The sequence below is a fragment of the Bombyx mandarina genome, chromosome 19 (assembly GCF_030267445.1).
Source record: "Bombyx mandarina strain Sakado chromosome 19, ASM3026744v2".
Taxonomy (NCBI): Eukaryota; Metazoa; Arthropoda; class Insecta; order Lepidoptera; family Bombycidae; genus Bombyx; species Bombyx mandarina.
Genome location: NC_143225.1, coordinates 3,937,620 through 3,958,104, shown reverse-complemented (window position 1 = coordinate 3,958,104; position 20,485 = coordinate 3,937,620). Strand labels below are relative to the sequence as shown.

Genomic DNA, 20,485 nt, shown 5'->3' with positions numbered 1-20,485 from the left:
GTACTGTTTTGTCAATGTAATGCACAGTAATTTGAGTCTGAAACACGGTTTTTTTTAGGTAGCTTGTGTATTTGATCTGCTAGCACTGGTATGAACTGTGAATGTAACGCGTAATTAAAAACCGGTATTCTTAAATAAAAACCGGTGTTTATCGGTATGTATAAAAACCGGTTTTCTCCGGTTTTCTTCGAACCGGTCTACATCCCTAGTCTCATGCCATAATGCATTTGTTGTAGATTATTGATGGCTTTTTAAAATAAGACTTGCTGTCGATGAAAGCCGCTAGTGCGATGGAAAAGCAAAGTAAAAGTAGGCAAAATAAAAACTCCACTGTGCCACTCATATCGTCAACATCAATAATTTATAGAGTACTAGCGACGCGCCCTTGTTTCACTTCGGGAACCATAATTAATAAATGAATTTCCTATCTTCATCTTTCATAGTATCGCGCACTCGGTTGCTTGTAGTCATAACTATTCAAATATTGGTCCAAATGATGTAGTGTAAAAGACAAAGATTATCTACTTTAAATACCAGATGCAATGAAAGTATTTATTTTGTAAGCATCAATTTGTTACTACCAAATGTGCGTTAGAAATAAAATTTAAAAAAGTGTGTGTGTCCGCTCCGACGCACGACTGGAGTTTACTGGATATAAAAAATTAAACGAAACAATACGAGAAATAGTTCTATATTACGACAACACGATACACTACAGATTATTAACAAATTAACGAGACACAAAACAAACGACTAACAAATATATGAAAATACAATAATGAGAGAAACGCGCGATCAGTACGAGGCTTTGTGGCGGACTGCCGGCGCAGCAGCCCGGCGTCACCTGCGATAACGCGGCCGCGCGTTGGCTCCTGATTGGCGCGCGCACGCATCACGCAATCAGGAGCCAATCAGGCGCATAACGCATTTCGTGTGACATGCTAGTACGATTTTGATTGGCGCGCGCACGCATCACGCAATCAGGAGCCAATCAGGCGCATAACGCATTTCGTGTGACATGCTAGTACGATTTTGATTGGCGCGCGCACGCATCACGCAATCAGGAGCCAATCAGGCGCATAGCGCATTTCGTGTGACATGCTAGTACGATTTTGGTCCCCATAATTTTCATACCCCGGGCCTATATATGTAAATCGATTCTAAAGGAGTAAACTCCAAAAATTGATTGTATTTATGGTTCAGTCTTTTGGCTATAATAACTTACACACAAAAGACAGATATATGCTGTCGTGGGATTTTTTGTAGGACTATTTAAGCTATTCATTTCCATTTTACAATAAATACATGTAACTATAACGGTTTTTGTGTCGCACGCCAGAATAGCTTGCAGATGGCAGATTTTTTTCCTACTTACTTGACACTTAGCGTTATATTTCTACGTAATTCACACTATATTTTATAAATTATGGCTCATGTGTTATTCTGATGTGTAAGCTAGATTATTGTACAGTTTCATCAAAATCCATCCAGTAGTTTTTGCGTGAAGGAGTAACAAACATACATCCACACATTCTGTAAAACTTTCGCGTTTATATTATTATAGTAGGATAGATGGAGTGTTGTCACTATTAAAATGAGATTGTTTTTAATTGTATTAGCTTCGCAACATTTAAACAAAAACATTTACTTAAGTATAGTTCCTCTTCTCTTTTTACAATGCCATTGCTGCCAGTGTCCAGTTTGTATATATATTACCCACACTTGTGCAATTTCACAGATATTAAATGGTTAATGAACTACCATTATTACACGTTTGAACTTGAAAAAAACACTATATTGGAACGAAGTTCCTTACGGCAGGCTTGGAGGGGATAGGGATTTTGCTGCGCGACCGAACTGAAAAAAATGTGATAGTAAAACCGTAAGAAAAAATCCGTGGAATAAAACCGTTAAATGAGACGTGCGCAGGCGCGACAGTCGTATACACAAGCGAGTAGTGTATAATACCTTTCTCTTTCTCCCTCTTTCTTTTCGTTCTCTCATCCCTTCTCTCTCTATTTTGTAATTATTTCTATTTCTATGTAATTTTATGTTGTCAAACAAAAATAAAGAGACATATTTTGTTATTTTAATTGATAATTTGAATTACGATTTTATTTTTATTTTACGTAATTTATTATTTCCTAAAATACTGAATTTCCTAAATACTTTCCTGTACTTAAATAAAAACTAATCAGCAAAATTTAAGAGAAAAATCAAGAAAACCAACATAAAATTGAGCACGATTTTTTTTTTGCAAATTGTGTCGATTCTACATTAGCCGAAGGAACTTCGTTCCTACCTGGTGTCCCACGACACCACATAATTAGTTTTTTTATAAATAAAACAATTCACACAACTTTAGTCTCCGCTATGTTCTCGCCAAAAAGTCTAGGAGAGATTGGTGGAGAGAGTGGATTGCACCATGGAATTTAATCTTTTTATTTTTTTATTGCATAGATGGGTGGACGACCTCACGGCCCACCTGGTGTTAAGTAGTTAGCGGAGCCCATAGACATCTACAGCGTAAATACCACCACCTACCTTGAGATATGAGTTCTAAGGTCTTAGTATAGTTACAACGGCTGCCCCGTCCTTCAAACCGAAATAAATTAATGCTTCACGGCAGAAGGGGGTGGTGGTTACCTACCCGTGCGGATTCACAAGACGTCCTACCACCAGTAAAATACACAATTTTCATTTTTGCTTTCCCCACGCTTTTCATCCTGTATATCAATGACATGCTATCTAGTGATGGCATGCATTGCTATGCGGATGACAGCACGGGGTATGCGCGATATATCGGCCATCAGAGTCTCTTTCGGAGCGTGGTGCAAGAGAGACTATCAAAACTTTGTCTGAAGTGGAGAACTCTCTGGGGCGAGTCTCTGAATTGGTCCAATTTCGGAGTCATTTGGAAGGCAAAGCCAAGTTGGGGTCCAAAATGGTGGGATTCCTCAACAGGGTGAAGCGGTACTTCACGCCTGGACAAAGACTTTTGCTTTATAAAGCACAAGTCCGGCCTCGCGTGGAGTACTGCTCCCATCTCTGGGCCGGGGCTCCCAAATACCAACTTCTTCCATTTGACTCCATACAGAAGAGGGTCGTTCGGACTATCGATAATTCGCACAAACGATCCATTCTCATGAATGGTGCAGAGCTGCCACGCCGGAGATGTGTGATCCCAACCGTTGATGATCCGGTCGTGGGCTGCGATGGACTGTAATGGCGTGATGAGGCAGTGTAGGTACGTGCCGTAGGACCAGGAAGCGCGGTGAGTCGGCTGCGATGGTCCGGTTGAGGCTGCGATGCTGGCTTGCTGTGGGACGACTGTCGATGACTTGCTTTTTATCTGCGAGAATGAGGGAATTGTGGTAGCCAAAGTTCTTGATGCGTCACCAGCTTGGGAGGCTTAAACGACAAAGGGAAGATCTTCCACCGAGCGGGTGGTATTGCTCGGTAGACCAACGGCCCAAATGTTGTTGTTCGGAACTTGTATATATGCAAGCTTATCTTGAAAATGTCGTAAGCGAGATTCAGGCATCTGTCAAATATCTTGCGTTGTATGATGGCTACCGCCACAAGAGTAGTAAGTGGTAGGTAGAGGCTTGGCTCTGCCCCTGGCACTGCTGAAGTCCATGGGCGACAGTAACCACTCACCATCAGGTGGGCCGTGTGCTCGTCTGCCTACAAGGGCAATAAAAAAACCAAAAAAAAACATAAAGAACCTCCATGAAGGATGACATCATGGCTTATAAATTCACGTAATTTCATGATTGTATTACGCTCAAAATAATTTGGGAGTCGGTAAAGGGGTGACTGGAACGATTACTTAGAGGTTATAGAGGTTAAAATAATTATTTTCTAGCGTGTTTACAAATCGATAGTGATGTGATTGCTATCAGTTTATTTTTTTTAGTTAAAAAGCCATTTATTGGTCTTATCTCATTATATTATTATGTCTCTATAATCATATATTTTTATCAGTTATTTTTAACTTACCCTACTAATTCGATAAGGTGATTGAGCACCATAACCCCTCATCGTGGTCGCCACAGACTGTGCGAAATCGGCTTATTGAGGAGTCACTGTCGATATTCTAGACTCGTCCTTACAGATCCACCTAATCCACTAACACTAATATTAGGCGCCTGCAGCTCCAACATTACAAGAAGGCATAGGGAACCCGATAATCGTACTCACCGAACTCGTCGAAGAGTTCGCTTGACAAGAAATCTAAGCCATTTACCAAACCAAACCTAAGCCTAAGAGTTTTTACCAGATTTTCTCAGCGGATCACGATTCTGAGTTTGTAGGTAGTAGAATGACGAAACAGCTGTCCTTCAGTTGTTAGTTTTCTTCGGAGGCGCTTGGGCAGCTATTAGCTAATCCCATCTTCCCAGCTGAGCCTGTGCTCGCCCAACTGTCTTGGTGAATCAGAAGGTTTTTTTTTTTTTTTTTTTATCAGGAGTAAATCGCCGGACTCCCACCCTCCACTGGGGATGGAGGGTGGGGCATGTCGGAGTCGAACCGACTAAAACCTCCTGTCGCTCAACAACCAACGTCCAACCCTCGCATGAGACAGAACTCATGAAAAGGCAAGGGGAGGAGAGTGAAGCGTTTAGTGCGGAGCACATCTCTTCCATTACCCTCCCCCTCGGGACGCCGGGCCAGCAATCGTCGGCGCCACGACCACCAGCCCTCTCGGTCGGCAGGCTGTCCGAAGCCCGCCTAGATGGCGCCGGTTTGAATAGGTTATCCTACGAAATACCCCGCTGGGTCAGAACCAGCGTGGGTCGAGGATAGCCGGCCTTCCATCACCCGGATGCTCTTGCGTAAAACGCGTGCAGAGCAGCTTGCACGTCGTCTTCTTAGGCCCCCTTCGCCGGGCCCCAGACCGACATATGAGGGGGACCCGAAACACTTAAAGGGCCAGGGCTAGGGCGAGATCCGCCTCCCTGGCCCTCGCTCGACGGCGGCGGGCTTGTGCGTCTCTCACGCGCCCCGCCGCCTCCTTCTGCGAGATGGTGCACTCGCAGAAGTCGAGCATCGCCTTCCACGACTCGTCGTTGCCGAGCATCGATGCCACAACACTCGGCAACGACAAGTCGTTTCCTATTTTTGCGACGAGGACACGGCGCCACCCCTCCCATGCGGGGCAGGCAACGAGCGTGTGCTCCGCCGTGTCCAAGTCGCAACCACAATGGTAACACTCTGCCGTCGGCTCGGCTCCGATCCGGTGCAGGAACTCACCGAAGCAACCATGCCCAGTGAGCACCTGCGTGAGCCGGAAAGTGAGGCGTCCTCTGTCACGATTCACCCAATCCACAAGAATCGGGCGAATCGCCTCGACGGTCCTACGACCAGCCGAAGGATCGGCCAGCCGCCTGGACCATGACTCCAGCACGGACCGCCGAGATTGGGCCCTCCGCGCTCTGACCACACTGGGACTGGGACGCGCCACGCCTCGGGCACGAAGGTTAGCCCGCCACTGATACTCAGCGGCGAGCGCCTCCACCTCCAGGACCCAAGGCGGCGTCCCAGCCAGTACACACTCCGCCTCAAAAGAGATGGTGCGATAACCACGGATGACCCTGACCGCGATGGTGCGTTGCGGCCGTTGCAGCAACTTCGCTACCCCCACGGCTAGGGACTGGCCCCACACGGGTGCCCCGTATAAGGCCATTGACCGCACCACCCCCGTATAGAGACGGCGCGTCACCCGGTCAGGCCCCCCGATGTTGGGAAGAAGCCGGCTTAACGCGCCGGCCACCCCCAACAAACGAGGGACCAGGTGCTGAAAGTGAGCACGGAAGGTCCAACGACTGTCCAGAATGAGGCCGAGGTACTTTAACTGCACCCCGACCCCGATCCGGACGCCTCCAACCACGATATGGGCATCGACAGGTGGCACTCTCCGGGGCCTGTGGAACCACATGGCCTCGGATTTACTGAGCGCCACGTTGAGGCCCAATCTCCTGATTTTGCCGACGACATGCGCTACCCCAGCGGTGGCAAGACGAGCAGACTCAGCAAAGCTCCCTTCCCGGGCCACGACCAGCGAGTCAGCAATAATCCTTCCCTCCTCAAACAAAAAATGGCATTGAACTCCTAGTGCTATTTACTATGTGCGGTTATAAAATAATTATAAAAAAAAACGAACTGCATTAGTGATGTATGTTGTGATGAAACCACTCTGATTTAAGTTTGATAGGTTACAACCCGGGTCTACGCATCAGGAAGCTTTTTACAATTTAACATATAATAAAGCAATTCGGACTGTGAAAAAAACCTATCGCCGTTTAAAGTTTTTTGGAATTTACTTCTATACTGTTAGATTTTTGAGGTTAAATTAATAATATATGTTATGTGTATGAATAGAAGTCTATGGGTGTGTCTGTGTGTGTGTGTGTGTGTGTGTATGTACCTTATACTCCGAAACCGATATGATGAAACTTTCACGAAATCTTTAACCCGGCTCAGCGCATGATCCTTTGAAGTTTGGTAGCGATCGGATGGCAATCAAATCAAAGGTAGACCAACACAGCGGCTGGTTTTGCTAGTAATAAATAAGTTTTATGAACATGGAATAGCTCTTTCTGTTTATAACGTTTTCACACCCAAACCACAGAACAGATTTTGACGGAATTCAGTAAGGAATTAGTATGAATAGAAAATAAACAACACACGATAGGGATTCCTATCGCATTGCCGAGCGCTGGATTTCTTTTTTTTTTATTGCTTAGATGGGTGGACGAGCTCACAGACCACCTGGTGTTAAGTGGTTACTGGAGCCCATAGACATCTATAACGTAAATGCGCCACCCACCTTGACATATAGGTTCTAAGGTCTCAAGTATAGTTACAACGGCTGACGGCTGCCCCACCCTTCAAACCGAAACGCATTACTGCTTCACGGCAGAAATAGGCGGGGCGGTGGTACCTACCCATGCGGGTTCACATGACGACCTATCAGCAATAATTCGCAAATTATAATTTTGCGAGGTTAATTTTTATTACACGACTAGCTGACCCGGCAAACTTCGTAGTGCTTCAATCGAGAAATAAAAGACCTAAACTTTTGTATAATGTGTTTAGACGGGGGACACATCAAAGGCAACACATAATTGTTATTTTTATTTAATTCCGAGCATTTTCATATTTATCTACCTTTTAAACATGTTTAAAGTAGGTATGGAGCCAAATGCAATTTTTAAAACTCTCCATACGCTTGGTATTAGTAAAATGTTTGTGTACCGGGCTATTATAAATAGGTGCAATGAGAACTCCTCTGTTTGTGACAGAAAAAGATCTGGCCGTCCACGTAGTGTTCGTACGAAAAAGGTGATTAAAGCAGTAAGGGAAAGAATTTGAAGAAATCCTGTCCGAAAGCAAAAGATTTTATCTCGGGAGATGAAGATAGCACCTAGAACCATGTCGCGTATTTTAAAATATGACTTAGGACTTGCAGCCTATAAGAGACGTACTGGTCATTTCTTAACTGATAATTTAAAAGAGAATAGGGTGGTAAAATCGAAACAACTAATGAAGCGGTACGCAAAGGGAGGTCATAGAAAAATTTTGTTTACGGATGAGATTTTTTTTACAATTGAGCAACATTTTAACAAACAAAATGACCGTATTTATGCTCAAAGCTCTAAAGAAGCTTCCCAATTAGTTGACAGAGTGCAACGTGGGCACTATCCGACTTCAGTGATAATTTGGTGGGGTATTAGCTATGATGGAGTGACTGAGCCATACTTTTGTGAAAAAGGTATCAAAACATCGGCACAAGTGTATCAAGATACTATTCTTGAGAAGGTAGTGAAGCCCTTAACAACACCATGTTCAATAATCAAGAATGGTCCTTCCAGCAAGACTCGGCACCGGGTCATAAAGCTCGGTCTACGCAGTCTTGGTTGGAAACGAACGTTTCGGACTTCATCAGAGCTGAAGACTGGCCGTCGTCTAGTCCCGATCTTAATCCGCTGAATTATGATTTATGGTCAGTTTTGGAGAGTACGGCTTGCTCTAAACGCCATGATAATGTGGAGTCCCTAAAACAATCCGTACGATTGGCAGTGAAAAATTTTCCCATGGAAAGAGTGCGTGCTTCTATTGATAACTGGCCTTAACGTTTAAAGGACTGTATTGCAGCCAATGGAGACCACTTCGAATAAGCTTTTTATACTTTAAATTGTTTTATATTTATGTATTAAACTAACACACTGTAAAAGTAATAAATGTTATTTGCAATAGATTATTTTTTTCCTTTGTCTCGGTATTTATGGCAAGACTTATTACATGTTATTCCTTCACCGTGGAAGTCAATCGAGAACATTTCTAAGCACGTATTTCATTAGAAAAAATGGCACCGTAAAAACTATGGTAAACTAATGGTAAAAGCTGTGACCTTAGAACTCATGTCACAAGGTGGAGTGCGGTACGTTACTTTTACGTTGTAGATGTCTATGGACCACACCACTATAACCAGGTGGGCTGTGAGCCCGTCCAGTCAGCCATCTAAGCAATAAAAATAAAATAAGAATTTTTATATAACATTACATTTGACACTGACAAAGCGGAAAAGAATATCGCTTTTTCCTTGTCACATTGTATAGAGAACTGAACAATGTATTTAATTATAAAATATTCGAACGAAAATGTTATCACCAAAACAGACTGTGGGTCATTATACTTTTATGTTTTACACGGAACGGCTCAACTTCGATTACAATTAATACAAAATTTTAACAAAAATGAAAACCGACTTCATCACAATAAAACGATAATAACCGAAGTCAAATTTATGTATATGTATTATTGAGGACAACTCACAAACTACTACTGGTCAGGACTTGATAAATTTTAGATGGGTCCGCATGAGATGGAACCACTTACAAATAAAAAGGTTTTGAGGTAACACGCATAAAAAGATCCACTAGAATTGAGAACGTGGTCTTTTTGTTATGTTGGCTAATAATATAGGAACACAAGTTGTATGGGCATTTCAACATATCGACATAAAATATTGTAACTTATGTACAAATTATGTAGATATTTTATTTAGATTTTTTTTATATACTGAAATCTTCAGAATTCAATCATAAATACAGCTCTTTTCAGATAGATTGGGTAACAATAAATTAGTGGTCGTCATCACCTGTGCTCATGGTATTGGCGATGTTCATGAGCATCAGTGACTTACAACGGTGACTTACAATTAGCTGGGCCTGTCTGCAGTCTGCTGATTGAGGCAACAAAAGTTTTATGTTATTGTGACGAAATAATAAAATGTCGATTAAGCCCTATAAAGCATATGGTGATTTCTCATGAAAGTGTGGGATGTGTGTAGGCGCCTCCCTCCTACGAATTTCAGGATTGAGTTACGACTAATACTAAGCTTTCATTTTGTATTAGTCCTATCAATGAAACTAATTTTACTGTGTTTACTTATCCACTTTTCATTTGCTTAAAAAGTTGTTCACTCATTTTCTATCGAATCATTAAGATAAATTTGTTAAAATATGCATAAAGTCTGTCTGTATATTTTTGAAATCAAATCAAATAAAATCAAAAATTGTTTTGCGTGCTGTATGTAACTCAGGTTGAAATTGATTGAAAACCCTCTATACCATAGCGAGGTGGAACTACAAAACTGTCGCTAAGAGACCTCAAGAGTCAAGAAAAAGAGTAATATTTTTTTTATGAGAATTTGTGTGCTAAATTTAATTGTTAAATTAGTATATAACGTACGCAGTTCATCATGAGTTTAGCTTTAGATCTAGTTTTAGTCAAGCACGGACGTTGTGCGGAAACTGATCTCTCCAATATGAATACGAGTTTAGTGTTAATTATTTTTGTGTTCATTTTAAATATATGTATCTGCCGTAATGTGAGTACATATTTGTTTTTATTGTTTTTCTTCTTTATACTTAATTTCGTTTTTCGATTTCAGAAACTTATAAACTTTAGAGACTTTTAATTATTATTATTGTCATTGGGAATTTCCGTTGAAAATGTCCGTTTATTTGTATCTTAATATATACATTTTTTTATCGTGATTTATTACATGTAAGATGTTTTAACCTCACAGAAAAATAACTTTTAATAAATTATAAGAGCTAGGTTCACAGTTCGCGGTATCTATTGAATTGTACAATTTGTCTATCGCTTATTGCCTATCGATTTTAAGTAGATAATGTATTTAAATATTGTTTTAAAATAAAATTCATTTGTGAAGCTGACATTTTTTTTGGTAAATTTAATCACTAAACCAAATAAATGATCCGAGGCCCGTTATAAGGAAATCTGTAAAGTATCCGAAATGTCGGAAATAATATAATTACAATAAAAAAAAACTAAATTAAACCGATAAAGTAGTTTTATTAATATTAACATAAGCCTGTTACTATGACTATTATTTTACGCAATTTTTGTGTATAAAATTGCTCAAATCGAATTATCGACTTATGCGTTTAAATTTAACATTTCAAAAACTTAATTGAGCTTGAGATTTCCTTGCATTTCCACTAATGTCTAGTTTTTAAAGTAGGAGCTTCGCTGTGATTCGAATAAAACGGGCGAATGATCAATATCGTTATGTTTGGAATTAAATTTTTTTGTTGACCTTTATCATGCATTTAAACGGATTTTGACAGGCTAGAAACAGTAAGCATACGTCAGCAAACGTATTGTTGCGTAAAACCGAAACAGCTTTATGTTTAGGACACGGTCTTTTGAATGAGTAGCAGTAGACTTATTTGAACGCGACGGGGCAACGCAGCCGCCGTCGCGTCGCCCGAAACATGTCTTGTCGGATCCCCCGGATTCCTTCTCGGTGCTTTTAGGCCTCTCAAGCGCTGATTACCGTTCTCGTCGAACTGGTCGATTACAACGAAGAGTTCGACGAGCGACCTAACACATAGACACAGCCCACTGAGTTCTCGTCGGATGTTCTCAGTGGGTCGCGATTCCGATCCGGTGGTAGATTCTGCGAAGCACTGCTCTTGCTAGGGCTAGTCTTAGCAAATTCTCTCAGGTGGAGCCCGTGAGCTCAACTAGTCGTCCGGGCGCAGCTGGAATAGCCTCTTAGGCTACCAGCGAATAGGTAGGGAAAAAAAATGCATTAGACGTTCGCCGGTGGTAAGACCGTAATAAATATCTAATGAAATCGTCTATTTTTTTTTTTAAGTTTATGAAAATTATTACATCATGTCCAATATTTTGTCAGCATCAGAATTTAAAAAAATATATATCTAAAGAGAATTGTAGAAATAGATCACTCGATACGGAAATATAATGAGAAAACTAACCCTTTGCGGCATGTGTGAGCGTCACGCGACGTTTTTGCGATAACATTGAAGTAGGTTAAGAGGTTGTGACTCGCAATTTTCTGAATATTACACTTTTTTTATTCAATGTATGTACAAAACTTACAACATTCAGATCAGATCGTATTGCCAAAGCGTAATTATTATCAAATGGTTTCGTAAAATTTCTTAGTAATAAAGTTGATGTAATTCAGTAGGTACGTGGGCGTGCGAATTATTATGAAAAATAGTATTGTAAATGAATGTATTATTTTATATAGGTAGGTACTAGATCTTAATCATTTGGACTCAAACTAGGATTCCTTGTACAACGGGACCAAACTGATATACATAACGTTTTTTTATTTCAACAAATAAATATATATACAGACAGAGAAAACAAACCTGTCTCATGAATTTTTGCTTGAAATGGGAATCAAGTTTTCAACTTTGAATAATAAGGATTTACACATTTTTACTCTCGGATTTCAGTTCAGCCTTTGCATCTTACGCGAGAAATTAATAAAGAAGATTCGTTTTCGAAAATCTTAAAGTCCGTTTAAGCACGTAGCCCTATTTCTATCTATATGAATCGATTCTGTTTTTTGTACCCACAGTAATGAAAATGATTCGGTATTGTGTTTAAGCAAACGTAAAACGAAATAGTTCATTTCTTGGTTCCTTTATTTCATCTTTATTCGTCTTAAGCAAAGCATGTCCACTCCAAACGCAGCATTGGTGGCGCAAACTGTCTCTTATGTTAAATTTAGAAATTCACTTACTTCTAGCTGAGAATCAATCTATGCCCTATCTTACGTTAGTTAAATTCAAAACTGAATTTTAATAATTGTTACTAGAAATGTTGTACAATTAAAGAACATTTTGTAATTATAATGTAATGTTCTGGATGCGCTGTGTAGATTTTGTGGAAAAATATATTTTAAAGCATGAATCTTTTGCAATGTTGATTTATTTTGAATCAAATTGGACATTACTTTGGAACGTAGAGTGAATCGCTATGAGATATTAATATATTAGAGTAGTAGTAGTAGTAGTAGTGCCGAGTAGGGAGTAGACCCGATCTTATTTTCAACCAACAGCTTTGACGCCTTTAACATGTAGCTCTACAGACTGCTAGTATATTATGTGCTTAATAGCATATTTTATATGGCGACTGATCTGAAGAATTATCTTCATATGTCTACTACTCGTTCTCGCCGGATCTTCTCAGTGGGTCGTGTTTCCGATCCGGTGGTAGATTCTGCGAAGCACTGCTCTTGCTAGGGCTAGTGTTAGCAGCACTCCGGTTTGAGCCCGGGAGCTCACCTACTAGCTCGGTGAATCTAGAATAACTCCTCGAGGTTACTAGAATAGGTAGGAAATAAAAACCGGAGTAGGGCCCATATCTACGACTGGGCGACGCTGCTATCCACTTAAAGCGTCACCAAAGATAATTTTTGCCACGTACCATCCGGCCTCGGAATAGGCTCTTCTACCATTTACTTGATCCTTAAAGACCTGAGAACGAATGCTTTATTGCATCCGAATAACGGTTATTCTGTTCAAATATGATTACTTCACGGCATTAAATAGACAGAATGATGGTGCTGAAGCGCTTAGGCTCTATACCCTAACCACTGGTGACTGAATCTACCGAGTCTGGGTATCGAATTGAATTTATAAAGAGACAAGCTAAGGGTTCAGCTAAACTCAATCGAACTTGTAGATGTAGAGAAATAAATGGATAGGACATTTTTTCTCTTCGCCTTTTTCTCAATCACGCCAGTAACAGAGGGGTTGGAATTTTGTTTTATTGCTCTAGTAGGCAGACGAGCGTACGGCCCACCTGATGGTGAGTGGTTACCGTCACCCATGGACTTCAGCAATGCCAATGGGGCAGAGGCAAGCCGCTGCCTACCGTTAAGCCGTGATCGAATTGACGCTTCTCACGATGTCCCGCCATCTCTGCCTGCTTGAAGCCATCCTACTGGACTACATTTAGGGAATCCCCCCTGCAGTTTTAATTTGGTCGATCCACCGTATTGGCGACCTCCCGTGCGGTCATGTACCGTCTACCCTTTGTGTCATGTCCAGTTAATTTGATCATGGATTTAGAAGCTGCCTTTATAGTCTTCCGAAACTTTTTATTAGGTAAATTGAATTGTGAATTGGTTATTTCGTTTTCATTATAGGTAAAAACTTCGAGATTTGATCGAACCACGATTTATGATAAATATCTTTGTACATTATGTCATAGGCGTAAATACATAGTGTCATAAATGATAATACATCGATACATTGAAAATAGTTCTTACATCTCTTGAATAGAGTAGAAATTCTTCATGCGCACAGCCAATGGTCTTGTAACAGCCGTGACAATGTATAATTTATATTGTTCTCTCAATTCCACGTAAATCAATTCACATTAAACATGATGTAATGGAATTCTTCGATATGGTCATACTATGACAAAATTCAATGGTAGGTCAAGGTACACATTAGACACGCTTTTGGTTTGCCATTTTAATGTTTTACATATCTATATAGTAAAAAATGAAAACCACCTTTTGTTTATGATTATCTATAGATGTACGTGACGAATACCAAAGTGTGAAAAAATACGGCTGATTGTTAATAATACTACAAAATAAAGGAGATTATTCAATATAAAATGGTCTGTCTACATTCCCGCGAGAGTAAATCTGACTCGAGTCCTCACTTAAATTCAGTGGTTTCTGTTTTTGTATCGAAATGAACCTAAATTATAATCTGAATTAAAAAAATACGGTCATGTCGAAAACGGAAGTGTGATACTAGAATATTTTTAAACATTTATTTAGGCGAAACCTAATGATATTTGTATTATGACGCGTTTTAGCTGAACCCAGATAACATCGGGCGGTGTAAGTAGGTACGATTTAAAAAAAAGAAACTGTTCGAAAAAAGTGTGTGTGTCCGCTCCGACGCACGACTGGAGTTTACTGGATATAAAAAATTAAACGAAACAATACGAGAAATAGTTCTATATTACGACAACACGATACACTACAGATTATTAACAAATTAACGAGACACAAAACAAACGACTAACAAATATATGAAAATACAATAATGAGAGAAACGCGCGATCAGTACGAGGCTTTGTGGCGGACTGCCGGCGCATGTACTAGCATGTCACACGAAATGCGCATAACGCATTTCGTGTGACATGCTAGTACGATTTTGGTCCCCATAATTTTCATACCCCGGGCCTATATATGTAAATCGATTCTAAAGGAGTAAACTCCAATAATCTATATTGTATACATAAAAGTATTTAAAATTAGAACTGTTTGATTTTATTATCTATGTTTTTTTCTTTTTCACATAATCGCTGAAGACCAAAGACGTTAAAGGGTATTTCATATACTTAGGGCCATTATTTGAAGGTTATACTTTTAGCGCAGCATCGCCCGAAATTATGACCACGACCACTCTGCCAAGAGTGCAAACGACTGAGAAGAAGAATACCTTTACGTCATGACGGTCAGGGGTATCGTGGATTCGGCACGGTAGCAACTAATTAACTATAATAAGCTGGTCTGCTTGCCTAGGCTACTGAAAATGATAGCTAAAAGTTCCATTATGGTCCTGAGCAAATACTAAGTGTATAATATATGGTCCTGAGCTAGGTCAGACACTAGGTTATTCACTCGATCACTGAATTAAAGAAAAAAAAATGTGACGTGTACCAGAAATACATAGGCGACAAGGAATTAAGAACCAAAATAGGAACATATTTAACGATCATAATGACTTCGAATTCGATTACATCAGAAACCACTATAAATGCAAAGCGATTTAATAACGTAAATAAAATCTTAATGACATCTAAATATATAATAATAAGAATGATTTTCTTTTTGTATGTTTTCTGTGCGTTCCTAAAGTATTCATGATGTTGGCAACCGCGGGAAGATTAATAACATGGCGCCATCAACGTATTGATTTTTGCTTTTGGAAGCGGATCTCTAACATTTAGCAATAGATCAACTTAGTTACTTTACTTTGAATTTAAGTGATAGATGGGTTACGAATATTGAATAATTTAATGATTTTTTACGGCTTACATTCGCGTTTTTTTATTATCTATATCTATATCTATACTAATATTATAAAGAGGAAAGATTTGTTTGTTTGTTTGTTTCGAATAGACTCCGAAACTACTGGACCGATTTGAAAAATTCTTTTTCCATTAGAAGCCGACATTGTCCCTGATGAACATAGGCTACTTTTTTTTTACTTTTTTTTTATTTTATTTTTTTGGTTTCATGTGTGTTTTAATGTTTCCGAAGCGAAGCGAGGGCGGGTCGCTAGTCTTTATATATTGTTTTCGACGTCTAAGAATACTTAACAATTTTCGTAGTTACCACGGGCGACATTCGGAGGTTTGATTGATTTCATGAATGTTACAAGTTTTAATTATGGGTTATAAATGGTACCACCACCCAGCCTATTTCCGCCGTGAAGCAGTAATGCGTTTCGGTTCGAAGGGTGGGGTAGCCGTTGTAACTTGTAACTGTACTGAGACCTTAGAACTTATATCTCGAGGTGGGTGGCGCATTTACGTTGTAGATGTCTATGGGCTCCAGTAACCACTTAACACCAGGTGGGCTGTGAGCTCGTCCATCCATCTAAGCAATAAATAAAAAATATCAGTGCATAATTTTATTTTATTTATGGGTAACCAAAAAAAGATACTTAACGTAGCTAGACCTCTCACAAGGAGGACCAACTCCTTGTTGAAGGTTCCGTGGATACAGGCAGCGCAGAACCAGTCATTACGGTGGCCCTTGAGAGAGGCCTATGTCGAGCAATGGACGACTATGAGCAGATGATGATGGGCAAAGCTTCCGGCGCAAACCGGTCACAAAAACAAAAAACAAAAAAAAAAGCCAAACATTTTTGAAACGTGCTCCAATTTTTGTCTTAAAAATATATTATATATAAACATGTTACTAATATAAAATATATACGTAACTTATAAAATAAATTCTCACATTGTTCTTTTAATGTGTATGTGCTATAATTCTCATGTTGTATTTGTTATTTTAGTTATGTGTTATTTGTTCTACACACACTTATCACTTTTTATTATTATTCTCATTATCCTCTCGCAGGTCTGCTGGAAGAGATTTCTCAAAGAAATAAGCAGTGCCTTTGTACATAATTTTCCTATTACTCTGTACTGTGTCTTGTTTTCTGTGTGTACATAAATAAATAAATAAATAAATAAGTTTTTGTTTTATATTTTTATCAACAACTAAGACTTTAAGCATTGTAAAAAATATATATTAATATTTCAGCATAATGACGTTAGTGAGTCACCTTCGTTAAAATTGTGGTCTAAGGATTCAATAGAATACTATACGAAGCCCAAAAACGGTATCACAGTCCCGATCATGATTCATTTAGACAAGAATCTCTCTTCGAAGCTTCCGGTAAAAAACAAAATGAGAACGCAAAAATTCAAAATGGCCGCCCGAAGAGTACTCAGAGACGTCGAAGATATATTCGAACATTCTAGTCTGAATCTAACCATTTCTTTCCAATTGTTAGACGTTAAAATATTGAAAAATAAAATAGCTAAGATCGCAATGGACGGGGACGTCGTGAAATACTTGAAGACTTATTGTCGCTGGCAAGGGGAACAGAAGTTGAAACACGAGAATTGGTGGTTCTCGATTCTTTTTACGGGATTGGATTTGTTTTACTTCGATGATATGGGACATGCCGCTAAGCGAGTCACCAGTAAGTTTTAGTAGTCCTCTAATTACCTGTATAGATAGTTTCCGGAGTGAAGTTGATACTCTCTTGCGCGGTTTCGTTTCTTCTTCCACAAAATTTTGTCCATGGCCCGATCAAAGTTGAAGGATGACTATATATTACTTTTAAAAGTGAAGGAGCTCACGGTCTACTCGATATTAGCTGGTGACCGGAGCCCATGGACATCAGCTGCTCCGCTCTTCAAACCGAAACGTATTATTACTTCGTGGCATAAATAGGTCAGGTTCTGGTATCTACCCGTGGGGACTCACCGCCAGTATATTGTGTAAATGTTCATCTGACTTACAAAGCATTTAATTATACCTACATGTATCTACCTATGAGAACCTACATTGTAGGTATTCAGATGTCAATTTCACAAGTAAGTTCTTGCCTACCCTAGTCATTAAATGTAGTTTACATAATAAAGAGTTTAGACATTTCACTTATTACTTTCAGGTCGAAGCTACATGAAGGGCATGTGCAGTATAAACAACAGCTGCACTTTGACCGAATGGGGGAACAAGAATACAGCGTTTATGTTGGCACACGAAATCGCGCACAGGTTAATCTTTAATACACTGGTAATACTGGTGGTATGACTTCTTGTGAGTCCGCACGGGTAGGTACCACCGCCCCGCCTATTTCTGCCGTGAAGCAGTAATGCGTTTCGGCTTGAAGGGTGGGACAGCCGTTGTAACTATACTTGAGACCTTAGAGCTTATATCTCATGTGGCGCATTAACGTTGTAGATGTCTACGGGCTTCAGTAATCACTTAATACCAGGTGGGCTGTGAGCTCGTCCATCCATCTTAAGCAATAAAAAAATTATAATTAATTATCTCAGTTAAGGTTGTGATAAAAGTCTAGAGAGAACTGATTCGTCTGTAATTATTTTGATTTTTCTGGTCATTGACTGTGTAATATTTAGGTAAATTATATTAAAAAAATGAATGTTATCCCAGTAATAGTCATAAAGAATTGACAACTAATTATTTTAGATTTAAAATCATAGATGTTGGAGCTTATGCCTCTAATGTCTTTTTTCTACCTATATATTTCTTAGTTGCCTTGAGGTATTTTAAGACTTCACAGGGTGTCTAAGTGAGTCCACGGGGCCTAGCCTGAAAGAATTTGCTAACATCTGCTCTAGCCAGAGCAGTGCTTCGCCCAATTTTCTGCTAGTTTGGAATCGCGATCCACTGAGAAGATCCGGATAGAAACTCAGTTGGTTCTAATGTCTGTCAAACGTAACAAACACCATATACAGTTTATAATTGGGAGAAGGTGATGGGAGAAATGTGCTCCGCACTAAACGCTCCACTTTCCCCCCTTTACCTTTTCATGAGTTCTGTCTCATGCGAGGTTTGGATGCTGTTTGTTGAGCGACAGGAGGTTTTAGTCGGTTCGACTCCGACACGGAAGACCGGCGATTTCCTCCTGATCAAAAAAAAAATACAATTTACAATGAAATTAGGTTCTAAGTGTATTATATTTTAAGTAACTTTTCAGTTTGGGTGTTCCTCACGACGGCTATCCCAACAACGAGTGTCGCGGGCGGCACGTAATGAGCGCTGTGTTTAGTCCGTTATCGCACAATCAAGCTAAGAGCTGGTCTCCGTGCAGCAGACGAGCATTGAAACATTATCTATCGTAAGTTCATAAGGAATATCACAAATAAAATAAATAATAGTTTTAAAAAAAATACGCCTTTGCTCGTCCACCTGTCCTGATGGAACTGAAAGGGCCTCCGGTAAACCAAAAATCATAAAAAAATCAAAATATTTTTCTAATAATGGCCTCCTATGTAATGTATTAATGAGTAATATTTTCAGTATTAATAAGGAAAAATGCAGTTGGTGAAATTAAAATTTTCAATTTGATTTCAATTTTTCATTTCAGATTTCACTTGTTTATTCGACTTATTTGATAATGCTTTTTTTTCAGGAGCAAGCGAGCGTGGTGTTTGAAGCCGGAAGAAAATAACAAATATATTTTAGTGTAGGATTTATTTTAAGTAGTAAATTAAATTGTCTTATTAAATGTTTTATTTAATACGTGGTTTTCATTTACTGAATAGATCTTTATGATGACCTATCTACTACCTACCCATCGATGAATCTTAATATAAAGCGTTGGAAGCCTCCTTATAAAAAGCGACGCGGCACTTTCTCTCTCTTATCGTGGCCGCTGCAAATTACATATCCAGACGACCAAACGATAAAAAGTAGTCGTCGCCTTAAGCATGTAATTTCAGATACCTCCGATCCACTCTTGGTGCTTTTATGCATTCCAGGCACTGGTCATTGTCAACTGCAACTTAACTCACAGATATAACCCATTGAGTTTCTCGCCAAATCTTCTCAGAGGGTTACGATTCCCATCCGGTGGTAGATTCAGCGAAGCACTGCTCTTGGTAGGATAGAGGGGTAAAATTCCCTAAGTCGAGACCCGTGAGCTCGTTTACACTCGATGAAGATGGTATAACCCTTCGAGGCTAGCAGTAGGTAGGAATAAATAAATAAAATTGAGTAATAATAAAATCCATGGATCAGCCTAAACACATGTGTGTTGCTATTATAAAAATCCAGGCGTCTAAAATTGCTCTCGCCTTCCCTGTCGAGCTGCAATATTAAGAAGGGCCCTAAATAAAGTTTATTTTTATTTAGCTAACATAGACACAATAGTTATAAACACACCATGTCTTATTTTACCACTTTTCAAATCGAAACGTATTAATGACGTGAATTATATATGCAGTCCAATGTTCCACTTACCAAGAACTTTCAGTAAAAATAAATGTGTCTAAAACCAAAGGTTTTCGAACTAACTTCGCTTGCCTAACTACGAGGGCGGCACTGAAAATTTCGGGAATTAACGAAGTGACACAACATTACTATTTAAAAATGTATTTATTGCTTTTCGAAGTATTCTCCGCGAAATTTGACACATTTTTCCATACGATGGAACCAATCATTGAAGCAACCATTCCATTCGGAAGTTGGGGTCTCCAAAATGGCCGTTTTGTAAGCGTCCACAGCTTCTTCAGGTGATGAAAATCTCTGTCCACGCAATTTATTCTTTATTTTAGGGAAAGTATAGAAATCATTAGGGCTTAGGTCGGGGCTGTACGGCGGATGGTCTAATAGTTCTATGTTTTCTTACTCTAAAAACTCTTTTGTTCTGTGCGCGGTGTGAGAACTCGCATTCTCGTGATGGAGGATGATGCGGCGGTTGCAGTTCTCTTTACGGAGTTCAGAAACGACCTGTGGCAAACAAATGCTAGCATACCATTCTGCATTAACCGTTCTTTGTCCCTCAAGAGGAATAGTCGTAACATGTTTTGGAAACAAACGTGGCCACCATTT

At 39.6% G+C, this 20,485-nt stretch overlaps 2 protein-coding genes across 2 annotated transcripts in view; both read left to right on the top strand.

Moving 5' to 3' along the window:
• LOC114239479 (PX domain-containing protein kinase-like protein) overlaps positions 1-20,485 on the top strand; it is a 146,776-nt gene that overhangs the window by 50,037 nt on the left and 76,254 nt on the right. The window lies entirely within an intron of this gene.
• Positions 9,554-19,172, top strand: LOC114239511 (A disintegrin and metalloproteinase with thrombospondin motifs 17). The gene is made up of 5 exons (XM_028169734.2): positions 9,554-9,895; positions 16,658-17,102; positions 17,577-17,682; positions 18,630-18,770; positions 19,065-19,172. Exons 1-5 carry the CDS (start codon positions 9,767-9,769, stop codon positions 19,120-19,122), a joined length of 879 nt encoding a protein of 292 aa, XP_028025535.2. The 5' UTR covers positions 9,554-9,766; the 3' UTR covers positions 19,123-19,172.